This window comes from Xenopus laevis, chromosome 1L, assembly GCF_017654675.1.
Source record: "Xenopus laevis strain J_2021 chromosome 1L, Xenopus_laevis_v10.1, whole genome shotgun sequence".
NCBI classification, from domain to species: domain Eukaryota; kingdom Metazoa; phylum Chordata; class Amphibia; order Anura; family Pipidae; genus Xenopus; species Xenopus laevis.
In genome coordinates this window covers 158642180-158657205 of record NC_054371.1, presented here as the reverse complement: position 1 = coordinate 158657205, position 15026 = coordinate 158642180, and the positions used below count along the sequence as shown (strand labels likewise).

The 15026-nt window shown below is 41.6% G+C and overlaps 1 protein-coding gene across 1 annotated transcript; it reads left to right on the top strand.

The window, feature by feature from the left end:
- The first annotated feature begins 479 nt into the window (after window positions 1-479).
- On the top strand, window positions 480-15015 carry iscu.L (iron-sulfur cluster assembly enzyme L homeolog). The gene is given in 5 exon segments (NM_001087232.1): window positions 480-615; window positions 10576-10689; window positions 11915-12025; window positions 12479-12557; window positions 14003-15015. Coding segments are annotated over 5 exon segments (477 nt in total). The 5' UTR covers window positions 480-525; the 3' UTR covers window positions 14086-15015.
- Window positions 15016-15026: the final 11 nt, after the last annotated feature.

The following is a 15026-nucleotide window of genomic DNA, read 5'->3' as shown; positions in this document are numbered from 1 at the left end:
ATGTAGGTACGTATTGGGTATAGGTTGCTATAAAGCGCAATACCCAGGTTTATTCTCGTCCAACATGTCTAATAAAACTCTTTTGTCATTAATAGCACGTGTTACCTGATGCAGCAGGGCCAATGGCCGCTATAAATCAGACTAATGGAACTACGTGACGTGTGGGTGGCTTCTGCTTATTCTTGGGCCCTCCGAGTTACCACACAACAGCATTATGTGTAAACAGCCTCCAATAACCCCCTAATATTAAGGACACACACCTTATAGAAACCAGCAAGTATGTAAACAGGTTCGTAGCCTCAAGGGAAGACTGAATAAAATCCTGCCCCAAAGAAAAATCCTAAAGCTAGTCAGCGTAAACAACTACTAAGTGGAGCACTGTAGTAGCGTACGGCTCCAGCCAATCCCCGCGTGACCACCATTTGACGAAGGCGCCGAATACGCGCCGAAGGTCACGTGACGGAGACGTTCGTGACGTCACCCACGGCGTCTTATCTACTGGGAACTAGCAGCTACCACGCTACTATGGCTGGTGTGGGTCGGGTGTTTTGCTCGTTTTGGAGAAGCTATGGGGTGCTCGACCTTCGGGTGCCTTGTGCTTATTATCATAAGAAGGTAGGACGGTGTGTGTGTGTTTGACGTACAAGTTGGGTACGTAACAGGGTAGTGTGCGGACTGACAAACGAGTGTTACATAAGTATAAGGTACACAGATGTCAGTGAAAGTTACTTTTTAACCAACGCTAACCCATACGGAAATGTGGATGATGACTGACGGTAAAAGCAACTGATGCGCCATTCCAAAGGCATAGGACATCACAGGAAGGAGATGCATTTTGCTGCGGGATGTCCTAAAATGCGTTCCGTAAACCCACACGTTTCTCTACATGCGTCGTATAGTTGCTGCTAGAGACCTGCTGCCAACTTCGCTTGTGTTGATCCACAGTCCGGCGTAATCCTGTAACATCAGCCAGCGGCTCTGTCACATGATCTCTACTTGTCTAGATGGCTCAGAGGAAAAGTGTGCGACTCGAGAGTTAGTAACTAATAAACGAATGACTGAGGGTATCCCTCCCAAGCGCCAGTGTGAGTGTTTAAGGGAGACTTCTCTGGTGACACACACTGTTATATAATGTACACATGCTAGTGGAAATGTATCACTATCAAGCTCTTGACTGGACACAAGAACTGAATTAGCAACATGGACTCTTAAGGCAAAATGTCCCAATTGCAGCAACAAATTCACAGACCTTTTCTGCCCCTACTGACAGTTTTGTCAGAAAATAGCATTATAAGCAGAGATGACCATTTCACTGTCAATACCTGCCCAGATTTTGCCACTACTAAAATGTGATAACCAGCATTTTAACAACTGCTTTCTTTCCAACACTTTGGTGAACACCCCCCCCCCATAGTGTCAAATAATTGTCAATTAACTGTTCGTCTGATGCAGAGAGTGATGTTCTGAGACAAATTTCAATTGGTTTTTATTTTTCATTAATGTTGTTTTTTGTTATTGAGCTTTTTATTCAGCACTTCTCCAGTTTGCAGTTTCAGCAAGCGGTATCCTAGCAACCATGCATTCATTCGAATAAGAGATTGGAATATGAATAGGAGAGGCCTGAATAGAAAGAGTAATAAAAAGTGACACTAACAATAAATGTGTAGCCTTACAGAGCATTTGATTTTTTTAGCTGCGGTCAGAGACCCCCGTTTGAAAGTGTCAGAAGAAGGCAAATAATTGAAAAAAACCTATAGAATTCACATATAACATACTAAAAGTTAACTTTAAAATGAACCACACCTTTAAGTTGTACATTCTACACCTCTAAAATACCTTTTGTCTTAATTAAAATTTCCTACCCCTTGATTTCCATTGGCTGCAATGTGGACTGCAGAACGGTAGCCAATTCTAATCTTCTAAGATTCCTTAGCTGCCAGCGGCTTGACAGCCCTGATTGGAAACTGCACAATATCTTTCCATGGTTGTGTAAAGATTATAACACGTGTTTACAGGCACCAGTGTTGAGTGAAAGTTGACTTCTTTAAAAAAAAAAAGAAATAGAGAAATTTAATTACTTACCGTAATTTCTATTTCCAAGTCACCTACCATGGCAGCACTCACCAACATGAGTATTCCCCGCCCCTCAGGTCACTGGACAGGAAAGGGTTAACTCCCAACCCTATAACATCCGCTCTGCACCGCCCCCACCTTGTCTATGTTTCTTAGCTTCAGAAGGGAGGGAAGTTGGTGAGTGCTGCCATGGTAGGTGACTTGGAAATAGAAATTACGGTAAGTAATTAAATTTCTCTATTTCCCAAGCCACCCATGGCAGCATATCACCAACATGAGAATTTCCAAAGCCAAAAGAAGGGAGGGACAACAACTGATGCTTAACATTTATTATGAATGCAATACAGCTTGCAAAACTTTTCTCCCAAATTTAGCCTCTTGGGAAAGAAAAACATTTAACTTATAATGCTTTATAAATGTATGCAAGGAGGACCATCTTGCAGCCTTGCAAATTACGTCTGGCGGCGCTCTGGCTTCCGCCGCCCAGGAAGCAGCCAATGCTCGAGTAGAGTGAGCCTTCAAGTCTCTAGGTACCTCTCTGCCTGCTTTGTGATAGGCGAACACTATGCATTCAACGATCCATCGACTGATAGTCGCTTTAGACGGGGCACAACCTCTTCTAGGACCCCTCGGAATGACAAACAGTCTTTCTGACTTCCTCCACGCCTGTGTACGGGTCAGATAATGAGATATTATTCGAACTAGGTCCAACGTATGCCACTGTTGTTCACGCACTGTTTTGGGATCTGGACAAAAGGAGGGCAAAGTTATCTCCAAATTCATATGAAATTGTGATACAACCTTCGGAAGAAATTCAAACGCTGGTCTCAAGACCACTTTATCTGGGAACACCACCGTATCAGGTTCCTTCGCTGAAAGAGAATGAATTTCCCCTACTCTGCAGGCTGAAGTGATCGCCACCAGAAATAAAGCTTTCAGAGTAACATGCCAATCCGAAGCCTTTTCCAACGGTTCAAAAGGAGCTGCCATTAAAACCTTTAAGACTAAAGGCAAATCCCATGGAGGTACCCCTAGTCGTCTTATTGGACACACTCTTTTAAGTGCATTAAACAGGCGAATGACCAACGGATCCTCCGCCCATGATTTTTCAGTTAATGCCGACAGTGCCGAAACTTGTCCTCTCAAAGTGCTGACACTAAGCCTTCTCTGGTACCCAGCAAAGAGAAACTGCACCAACTCTGACGCCCCAGGACATCTGGGATCAAATCCTTTATCTTCCGCAAATTTGACAAAACAAGACCAGACACGATAGTATTGACTTGACGTAGAGTGCTTTCTAGACTTCAACAGCAATTCTATCAGATCTTTGTTGAGGCCTATACCTGATAACCTCTGCCTTTCAACTTCCACGCCCTCAGAGACAGGTGGAACACCTCCTGAAATGGAACTGGGCCTGCATCAGCAGATCTTTCATAACTGGAAGTTTCATTGGAGGCTCCACTGACATCTGTCTTAGAAGTGGAAACCAGGGACGCCTGGGCCAGAATGGGACTATAGCAATCACCTGTGTCTCCTCTTTGTCTATTTTCTTCAATACCCTCCAAATTAATGGAAAGGGTGGAAAGACATACCCGAACATCCCTCTCCAGTTCTGATTTAGGGCATCTACCCCACTGGATATCCGGGACGGGTACCTTGAAAAGAACCTCTTGCACTTGTGATTGTGATCCGAGGCCATGAGGTCTATCTCTGGATTGCCAAATCTCTTGGTAATGGTCTGGAACACAACGGGATTCAGGGACCATTCTCCTGGCTCCAAGGAATTTCTGCTTAGGAAATCCGCCTGCACATTCATTTTGCCTGGTACAAAAAAGGCTACTAAACCTCTTAGGTTTGATTCTGCCCATGACATGATAGTTGACAGCTCTTGTATCAACCGCGCACTCTTGGTGCCTCCTTGTCTGTGTACATATGCCACCGCCGTGGCATTGTCTGAACGGATTTTCACCCACCTGTGTGTTATCCTCTCCGAAAAGGCCAACAGAGCCATCCTTATTGCCCTCAACTCCAATACATTGGAAGGAAGATGAGAGACTTCCCACTGCCCTTGAGCTGACAGATCGTCTAACATGGCTCCCCAGCCTGTTTGAGAGGCGTCTGTTGTAATTGTGACGTAGTCTGGTTCTGTCAACGGCATTCCTCTGGTTAGATTTCTCGGGATCAACCACCAGTCTAGGCTCGCCATCACCTGACTTGGAATATGAAGAAGCCTCTTCAGATTTATGGGATTGGTCGACCCTGAACCCAGAAAAAATATTTGAAGGGGTCTCATGTGCCATCTTGCCCAACGTACCATCTGAATGGTGGAGGAAAATAGACCCAGAATTGACATGCAATCCTTGACTGACACTCTGGTGAGCTGTTGAAAGGATCTCACTCGGTCCATGATGTATGAGACCTTCTGATCTGGAAGAGACACTATCCCTTGAAGAGTGTCCAAGCTGGCTCCCAAGAAAATTATCTTCTGAGTTGGCACCAGATGACTCTTTTGCCAGTTTATCACCCAGCCGAAGAGTTGCAGGATTCCAATCGCTTTGTCTCTGTTTTTTACAGCTTCTTCTTCTGAGTTGGACACCAGAAGTATATCGTCCAGATAATGGAAGGCTGGGACCCCCTTCACTCTCAGTAAAGCTATTACTGTTACTAAGACCTTTGAAAAAGTCCTTGGAGACGTGGATAGGCCAAACGGAAGGCAAGTGAACTGCACGTGTTGTTCCTGAAACACAAACCGCAGGTATTTTCTGTGTGGACCGTACACTGGAACATGAAAGTACGCGTCTTTGAGATCCAGATTTACCAACCATGCTCGAGGCGGAATTGCTGCAATTATGGATGTCAGGGACTCCATCTTGAATTTTCTGCAACGTATGAATTGATTTAGTGGACGAAGATCCAGAACTGGTCTGAAGGCCCCTGAGGATTTTTTTACTAGAAAGAGTTTGGAGTAAAACCCTCTCCTTCGTTGCTCCCGGGGTACTGGTTCTACAGCACCGGTTTCTAGCAACTGATCCATATATTCTTGGACTATTTCCTTTGCACCTTGAACCTTCGGCACCAAAGAAACTCGATACACATCGTATCTTGGGATCCTGGAGAATTCGAGATGGTAACCTTCTCTTATAATCTCTAAAACCCAACGATCCCGAATATTCTCGGCCCAAACCTCCTTGAAGAGTGCTAGACGCGCTCCTACTGCACAGGTTTGAGCCGGCCTGATCTCATTGTGTTCTGTGTGAGGAGGAGCCGAACCCAGTTGCCTTTTTTGCCGGTTGTCGTGGCTCCCCTCTAGAAGATCTCCATGGAGACTGTCTGCCTTGAGATCTCCCAGGTCTGTACTGCCTTGAGTTACGAAAATTCCTATTCTTAGGTGATTCAGCTCTTGGCCCATGACGTCTGAATTTCCTCTCTTGTGGAAGAAAAACACTTTTCCCACCAGACACCTTTTTAATAATTGAATCCAGACTCTCACCGAACAATCTGTCTCCTTCGAAAGGCAACTGACACAAATTGGCTTTAGAGGCAGTGTCTGCTGACCAGGACTTCAGCCATAGTGCTCTCCTTGATGCTACTGAAAGAGCCATTGACCTCGCTGCCAACCTGACTAAATCGATGGAAGCTTCTGCCATGAAATCAGTAGCTATCTTTAGATCAGACAACATCTCTCGCAAGACTGATCTTTTGACATTTGAAGAAATGGCATCCTCTAGATTGTTTACCCAGATCTTCATCGCCCTAGAGGTTGAAGTTAGTGCAACTGCAGGCCTGCAAGATGCCCAGGCAGAGACAAACGCCTTCTTCAGATCCAATTCCATCCGCTTTTCCATCGGATCTCTAAACGCACCCGCATCGTCAACCGGAAGGGTAGTTTTCCGAGCCAATCGAACCACTGCCGCATCAACTTTAGGTGGATTATCCCACAACTTTGCATTAGGCTCATCCACAGGGTATTTCTTTGCAAATTTACCTTGAATAACCACTCTCTTTTCCGTCTTCTTCCACTCTGAGCTAATTAGCTCCTTAATTGAGCCATGAACCGGAAAGGTAGAGGAACGCTTTTTCACAGACGGAAACAACTTGTCTGCAGAAGAACTCTTTGGTGTCTCTTCCGTTAAGCTTAATGACTTCCTAACTGCCTTCACCAGACTCTCTACTGTGGAGGCATCAAAGGCAGACTCATCCTCAGAAAAAATTTCACCTTCTTCTGATAAATCCGACTGATCATCCGCCGGATCATAATATTCCTCTTCTGAAATGTCCGAAAGGGACTCATACAGCATTTCCCGAGACCTTTTAGGCCTCCTGTTTGAAGAGGATGCTTCCTGCACCCCCTGCACCACTGCTTGCTTAATTAGGGACACTAAGGCATCCAATTGGGGTGCTGTAGAAGTTTGAGGCTCAGCCGTTAAGGGTTGCTCCGCCACCGACTGCTTTCTTGCTTGTTGACTTTCCACCTTCTGTGCTTCAGTAGAGGCAGAGAGGCTAATAGGAAAGAAACAAGCACCATTAGCCTCCACTCTCTCCCCAACAATAACTCTGTTATCGTTTGCTTACTTAGAAACTTTTGGCTGCACTCCTCTCCCAGAGCCAGACTGATCCATGTTGTCTGTAACCTATGAGACAGGCAATAGTAAGCACCCTTGCGTCCAAAAATTGAGAATTTAAGTTCCTTCATGCTCACCAACACACCACGCTTCACTTCCAATTCCGTCGCGCGTCGTGACGTCAGACGCCGGCGCACGCGTCCGTCGCTCCAGAAATAACGCGCGACCGGAATGACGCGCGACCGGAAATGACGCGTACATCCGGCCGGTGGAACGCAAGAACGCCTGGCTCTGGGAGGAAAATGACGTACTTCCTGCGTCTGTTAGAAGCGGTTTTCAGAGGATCCGCACTTCGCCACCAAACAACACGGCCAGTATTTAACTGTGGGCCTGATAGGTGGAATGTGACCCAGCCATTGGTCCTTCTCCACCGCGATCCCCTCCGGGGAGCATATGGGAGGCATCAGGGCAGAGAGAGAGCAGAGAGACCCTGGAAGCGGTAAGCTACACACGTGACCTGGACAGGAAAAAAGACAAGGTGGGGGCGGTGCAGAGCGGATGTTATAGGGTTGGGAGTTAACCCTTTCCTGTCCAGTGACCTGAGGGGCGGGGAATACTCATGTTGGTGATATGCTGCCATGGGTGGCTTGGGAAAAAAAAATTTATTCATGTGAATTGGAAACACTTAGTAGCTGGTAATGTCGCTAAGCTGACATCACAGAACATAGTATAGCTAGAGATTTTGCCATTCATTTGAATGTGAAGGGAGTAGGGATGCACCGAATCCAGGATTCACCCTTTTCAGCAGGATTCGGCCGGCAGAACCCATTCCGAATCCTAATTTTGCATATGCAAATTAGGGGCGGGAGAGAAGTCGCATGACTTTTTGACAAAAAACAAGGAATTTAAAAATGTTTTCCCCTTCCCACCCCTAATTTGCATATGGTTTAGTATTCGGCTGAATATTTCGCGAAGGATTCGGGGGTTCGGCCGAATCCAAAATAGTGGATTCGGTGAATCCCTAGAAGGGAATGTAGTAAGGGTGTTTTGACCTTTTGTAGCTGTCCTTGAGAAAATCATGATTTTTGAAACACCTCATGCTATAGGCATTATGGATGTTTATGTTGTAATTGCTCGTCAGATATAATTGGATGCAATCACTCATATACATGAAGATCAGTGTATATTTCACACTTTTGCACAAAGTTGAGGTACTACAGCTTTATCCTCAGTGAAATTAAACCAATAGCGCTAGTCAAATATGCACTGTAATTTTAATAGAAGTCAGTGGGAAAGAGTCCTCTGTGCCTCTGCAAGCGCTCACATCCAGTTTTAGGTGTGTGGAGTTGAAACAATATTTGTGGCAGTCTGATCATAGGTTTGTGATGGTTGTCACCTGGAATACACAGGTTCCCAGAAGCACTGACCCTTTCTGTGGCTGTGTTTCTATGTAATCCCCTTCCCTGTCTCACCTGTTTTTCATTGAGCTTTAGATAATACAGTTCAGGGCTTGGTTTCTTGAACCACGCAGTGCAAAATGCTTTCACAGATTTACTAAAAAAACAAACCTCTATTGTATTCCTACATTCATCCAGTTTACACCCTTAAATTCAGTTCCAAAATACTCCTTTAACTTCTTTGAATTTATTTTTTCCAACTGTTTAACCCCTACTCCATGGAAAATGGAAAACCGAGGTTATGCTTTATTTAAAAGTTCAAACAAAGTGATAATACACTGTTTAAAAGGACGTTTTACATAAGAAGCTTTACAGGTATGGGATCCGTTATCCAGAAAGCTCCGAACTATGGAATGCCAAACTAAGATATAATTAATCCTTATTGGAAGCAAAACCAACCTGCTGTGTTTATTTAGTGTTAACATGGTTTTCTAGTAGTCTTAAGATATGATGATCCAAATTAGGGGTCCCGAGCATTCTGAATAACGGGTCCATACCTGTACAAATATGATGACTAAAGTAGTGTTATTTTGTGCTGGTTAAACAATCTTTTAATGAAAATAGAAAACTTGTTAAAAATGTTAATGCTGCATAGCCAACTTTGTAAAGCAGACGGGTAATTATGTGCAGTGCTTGTTATAACATGGTTAAAAATTAACGAGTGGTAATCTTATGCTAGTGTTTATTTTATAGAACCGTTACATGTTTGTCTTAAGAGTGGTAAATGCGGCTGGCATGAAAATGTGAGGCTTTATTACAATAACACTTGGTGCTACTTGTCACCTGCATTTTGTTGCAACCTTATATACCCTGCCATAGACAATAGAGGTATGGTATCCATTATCCAGAAAGCTCTGAATTACAGAAAGGCTGTCTCTCATAGACTCCATTTTATCCAAATAATCCAAATTTATATAAATGATTTCCCATTTTCTCTGTCATAATAAAACAGTAGCTTGTACTTGATCTTAACTAAGATATAATTAATCCTTATTGGAAGCAAAACCAACCTATTGGGTTCAGTTGATGTTTAAATTATTTTTTAGTAGACTTAAGGTATGGAGATCCAAATTACAGAAAGACCCCTTATCTGGAAACCCCCAGGTTCTGAGCATTCTGGATAATGGGCCCAATACCTGCACTAAGAATTGTCTTGCTAAAACACTCAAATCACATAATTGCACCGTTTCATTACCCTTGAAGCTCTTAATTGTTAGCAGTATTTATTTATGCTGAATGTTTTACGCACTAGTATGTCTGAGTAAGCAAGAGCAATTAAAAAAAAAACCCATTGTACATGTATGGGACCTGTTATCCATAATGCTTGGGACCTGCGTTTTTCCGAATAAGGGATCTTTCTCTACATACCTTAAAGGTACAAGAATCTACCAGTGCATTAAACACTTTTAGATATATAAAGAATGCGCTTGAAAAAGTTATGTTTCTGGTTACTTTATTGAAAACTTATGCAAAAACCCACCCTTCTCCCGCCCATCTGTTCCACTTCCTGCTGCCTCCTTTCCCAGGCTGTGCAGGGGAGTCAGCAGCACTCCACACACTGCACTGTAGGATAGGAACCAATCAGCAGCTCGGCTGACCTGATAGGGAAATTAAGCCTGTCTCTGCTTGTGTGACTGCAGGGCTGTGATTGCCCGTCACCTCCTACTGTACTTCTGCCAGGGACCATTAGGACATGCCCACCCCTCATTTGAAACAGAGAACATCTATGGGGAGCTCCAATAAAGGGGCCATTTTTGAAGATAATGTTAATTTACAGGCTAAAGTAAAACCAGCAACATATAGTATACATCATTGCCTACAAAATCAGGAGGTTTTTGTTTATCCTATGGAAATCTACTAGAAAATGATGTAAACAATTAAACCCCTATACGATTGTTTTGTTTCCAATAAGGATTAATCATAGCTTAGTTGGGATAAGGTACAGTTTTATTATTACAGAGAAAAAGGAAATCATTTTTAAATACTTGGATTATTTGGATAAAATGAAGTCTACGGGACACATCCATTCCGTAATTCAGAGCTTTCCGGTTGTCCATATAACAGATCCCATACCTGTATAGAATTGTAAAAAAAAAATTATATAATCCACTTCTGGTTGTAATAATTTAATAGGGCATTTTTTTTCAGATTTTGGAGCCAATGATTTAGTCAGTCAGGTTTCGTTGGGCTGGTTAAAATAGAGTTAAAAGGTTGAACTTGATGGACGTGTGTCATTTTTTCAACCTAACTTACTATGCAATTGTAGGCAACATTTAAAATGATAGAATTTGTGACCTTGGCCATATTTATACAGTATACATGAATCCATATTGATGGCAAAACAATCACATTGGGTTGAATAGGTATGATAGACCAGTGCTTTTTTCCTATTATAAAAAAAATGAACTTAGCTAATTTTTAAAGATATAAACAATTGTCTATTATATCGTGCTATTAAATCATACACCTGCTTTTTCTCACAGGTAGTTGATCATTATGAAAATCCAAGAAATGTTGGATCCCTTGACAAGAATGCAAAGAATGTTGGGACTGGTTTGGTTGGAGCACCAGCATGTGGAGATGTCATGAAACTACAGGTAAACGCTTTTCAGAACTCGATCTGTGTTTTCCAAACTTTTTCTTCTTTTGCTTACAAAAACAGCTCATTATTCTGTAGGGCGACCTTAGAATTGCTAAGGATAAAAATGTCACTTAAAACTCTGTAGAAATGTAATAATAAAGTTGAATTGGCTTGTGACATTTTGTGTTTACTTTAGTATGCTTTTTAGATCACTGATTTGTAAACTGTGGGGAACAAAGTGTTCATTTCGGCTTCACCAGATTTACATGTTTTTTTTAGTTTTAGGGGCGTATTTATTAACATTGGAGACAAACATCACCGTGATATTGCCCAATATCAACCAATCAGCAATTAAATTTCAATAGTCAACATAAAGATAGAAAACAAAAGCAAAGATTCTAATTGGTTGCTATGGGCAACATCACTAATGGAGTACTTTTCAGCAATGTTCATAAACACTCCACTTAGTATTAAACAGTTAGGGACCTATTTATAATGCTGTGTAGAACATTGGAGAAAAACATCACCGATGTTGCCCATAGCATCTAATTGGCAATTCGATTTCAAAAGTAACCTACAAGTTATAAAACAAATGTGAAGATCTGATTGGTTGCTATGGACAACATCAGCGGCGATGGGTTTTTCAATGTTTTAAAGGAGAAGGAAACCCTTTGGGCACAAAACCCCTCCCCCTGTAGGCCCTCCGGCCTAACTCCCCCCCGGGCAAATGCCCCTAACTTGTTAGTCACCCCTCCATGCAGGTCCTCTCTTGCCGAGTTCACGGGCACCATCTTCGTCCGATCGCTCTTCTTTCTGTATCTGGTGGCGCATGCGCAGTAGGAGGCATTTGCCAGTTGGATCTACTGCGCATGCGCCGAAAGTCACAAAGTTACCGAAAAAATAAATCGTGAAATTCGGGCACATGCGCAGTAGATCCAACCAGCAAATGCCTCCTACTGTACAGGAAGAAGTGCGCTCGGACGAAGATGGCGCCCGTGAACTCGGCAAGAGAGGACCTGCACAGTGGGGTGACTATCAAGTTAGGGGCATTTGCCCGGGGGGGAGTTAGGCCGGAGGGCCTACAGGGGGAGGGGTTTTGTGCCCAAAGGGTCCAGCTATACTGGAATCAATCACATTGTTTATTTTTTATACCTTTTCTTGCTGTAATGTCCATTTTTCAATGTACTACTGGGATGGCAGTTATAATCAGACTGATATTTGCATGATGTTTCACTTTGCAGATTGAAGTGGATGCCAATGGAAAAATTATTGAAGCCAAGTTCAAAACGTTTGGTTGTGGATCTGCCATTGCCTCCAGTTCTCTGGCCACAGAATGGGTTAAGGGAAAAACGGTAATGTAATAGATTTTTTTTTAATCTATGTTGCCCCTGTATTGAGGAATTTACTTATCCCTTTTGTGAATTAGTATGATATTCATAAACAGGTGTCTTAGAGGTTAAAATAATTTCTTTAACGCTACTCTACTGGCAGCTTGTAACATTTCTAATGGGTATATTGAGATAACCTTGTAACTTTGTCATATACTCTTGGGCAGGAATCATTATACACTTAAGTGCTTGTTTATTAACATTGGATGCATAGATCACATGTGGTGTTTATTATAGCAGCCAATCTGCAATTAGATTTGAAGAGTAACTTACAAGATAGAAAACAAAAGCAAATATCTGGTTGTTATGGGTAACATCACCAATGATGTTTGTCTCCAATATTAACAAATATGCCCCTTTGGGTAAACCAATGGCTTGTTTCTTGCTAGTTAATGTTGCTTTGTTTCTTAAACACAGGTAGATGAAGCCATGACTATCAAGAATACAGATATAGCCAAAGAACTCTGCCTTCCCCCTGTGAAGCTGCACTGTTCAAGTAAGGATGTATGCTTTTACCAGACTTATGAATGTTTAACAGCATCTGTCTAATTCAATGGCTTGTATATAAACAGAACATATTGTCTAAATCAGATATGTGAAGGGATGAAGTGGGTGGTATTTGTCCTATTTTATACATTAAGGAGTTATCTTGTTTTCTGCCTATTTTAATGTAAAAATACTCTTTTTTTTTATAGATTAACCACAACAGCCTTTAAGATCTGGTGCATTTCATTCTGAATTTCTCACTGAGACCCACAATACATTTTCATGTATTGTTCCTGTGAGATGAACAACATGCAGCTAAAGCTGCCATATCTCACTGGCTATATGGGATGCTAGGAAAGCTAACATCTTTGTGTTTTGACGTGTGTCACTCAGGCAGTGCATTTTTCACATGGTTGATGGCAGTAGAGGTGAAAACACTTTCTGGTCAATTCCCTTAGGTGGAAGGTTTTTTTTTAAGGGGAACTATCGTGAAAATGAACATTTGATATAAGCTTCATCATACTGAAATATGAAACTTTCTGCATCATTTCTGAAATCAAGTTTGTCTTGACTATCCTTCTCACAGCATCTGTTTATCTTTATTCTGTCTTCATGCAGGAGTTGTCTGTCAGATATTCATTGACTGTTACATCCAATATATCTTATGGGGGGGGGTTCCTTTCCTAGCAGAGGTATTAGAGCTCAGTTAAATAACTGATTCCAGTACAAACAAATTAACAAAATAGCTGCCTTTTGCTCAAATCCTGTAGAGACATGTAGAGAGACATGATGTCTGGTGATTTTATTAAAAATTAGCTCTAATACATCTTCTTGGCAAAAGGAGCCCCCCTATAAGATATTTTGATTCATTGACAAAATGAAGAAAAACAGATGCTGAGAGAGGGATAGTGAAGATAAACTTGAGTATTTAAGAAACTGTACAGAATTTTTATTTGAATGTATTTAGTAATTTTCTTATTTCAGTATGTTGAAGTTGATATTAAATTTTCGTTTTCGCTATAGTTCCCTATATTGGGAGGCTTCTATCTCGTTGCTCATGTATTGATGTATTGTTTACTTAAGCAATAATGCTAACGAGCAACTAGGAAAGCATGAAATACAGGATTCCGTTCGGGATTTGGCCAAGATTCTGCCTTTTTCAGCAGGATTCAGATTTGGCCAAATCTAAGAACCTTCCTAGCGCTAATTTGAATTGCAAATTAAGTTAGTATTTGGGTTTGTATGCTTCTTTCACAAAGGTTTTGGGATTCTTTGCATCCCTACAAGCAACCCAATACAAGTTGCAGAGAAAGTCAGAGGCTTTTTAAATACTTTATCTCTGCTACTGTTAACATTACTGAAAAATACTTTATTTGAACATCTTATTTTCATCTCTGGCTAGTTGATTTATCACTTTTAACAGATTGTGTATTTGTTCTCCTCCATTGTTTTTAGTGTTGGCGGAAGATGCCATCAGAGCAGCCCTGGCAGATTACAGACTGAAGCAGGATAAAGATGAAGCTGCAGCAAGTGGCTAGCTGAGCAGACTATCAGCTAGACCATCATAGCAACATTCAGTCACTTTATGCCACTCCTTTGGGCATTAAAGCATGCCTTTACCATTTGAACAGCAGACTTCTGATACGCACAATTATATAGCAGCTTGTCAAACTGTGTGTGAATCTCCTCCTAATGTGATTACTTTCAATTTGCAAGCTGATTATATTTAGTTTGAGAAAAGGAAGTTATTTTGTTCTTTATTCCCTAATATCCAAGACCTGCACTTGTCCTCTGTTCACATGTGATTTTAACAATCTTTGATTTGAACACATGACTTTCCACTATATAACATTGCCAGGTTTCTCATACCACCCCTGTGAAGTAATAGAAATGTAATCTAGTCCGTCTAATTTCAGTATTTCCATAAAAATAGATACCACAACACACATCTTCATCTGCACCAAGACACTGAAGATGTGTGTTTATTCTGTTTTTTTTAAATTCATCTGTTTTTGCGCCCTTCTGCTTGAGTAAATATTGTACGGTTTTGTACATAAACAGCTATGCAGTCAGAAAATAAAACCCATGCTGGATTACAGGAATGAAAGAAACCTAGCCACTGTGACCTGTTCATATGTACATCATTGTACAATTTTTTTAGTGGATGCAATTTATTTTGTGTGATTGTATATTACTGAACTGGAATGTAACTGTTCTCAGAAGGGTTCATTTTTGAGAATTGAATGTCTGGCTGGAAATTTCTGATCCCATACCAAAACTGGGTTTGTAAGCTTAAAAAAAAGGAAGTAGCATATTCCAGCCATCATACCAGCAGCCTGGAAAATTCCCTATTTTGAGGACTGAGAATGATAGTAACAGTATCGAAAGCAGAGATAATGCTTCACCGTTTTGTATGCAGTGCATTTGACCAGCTGCCTTTTGCTTTTGTATATATTTGCTATAAGATAATAAAGAAAAG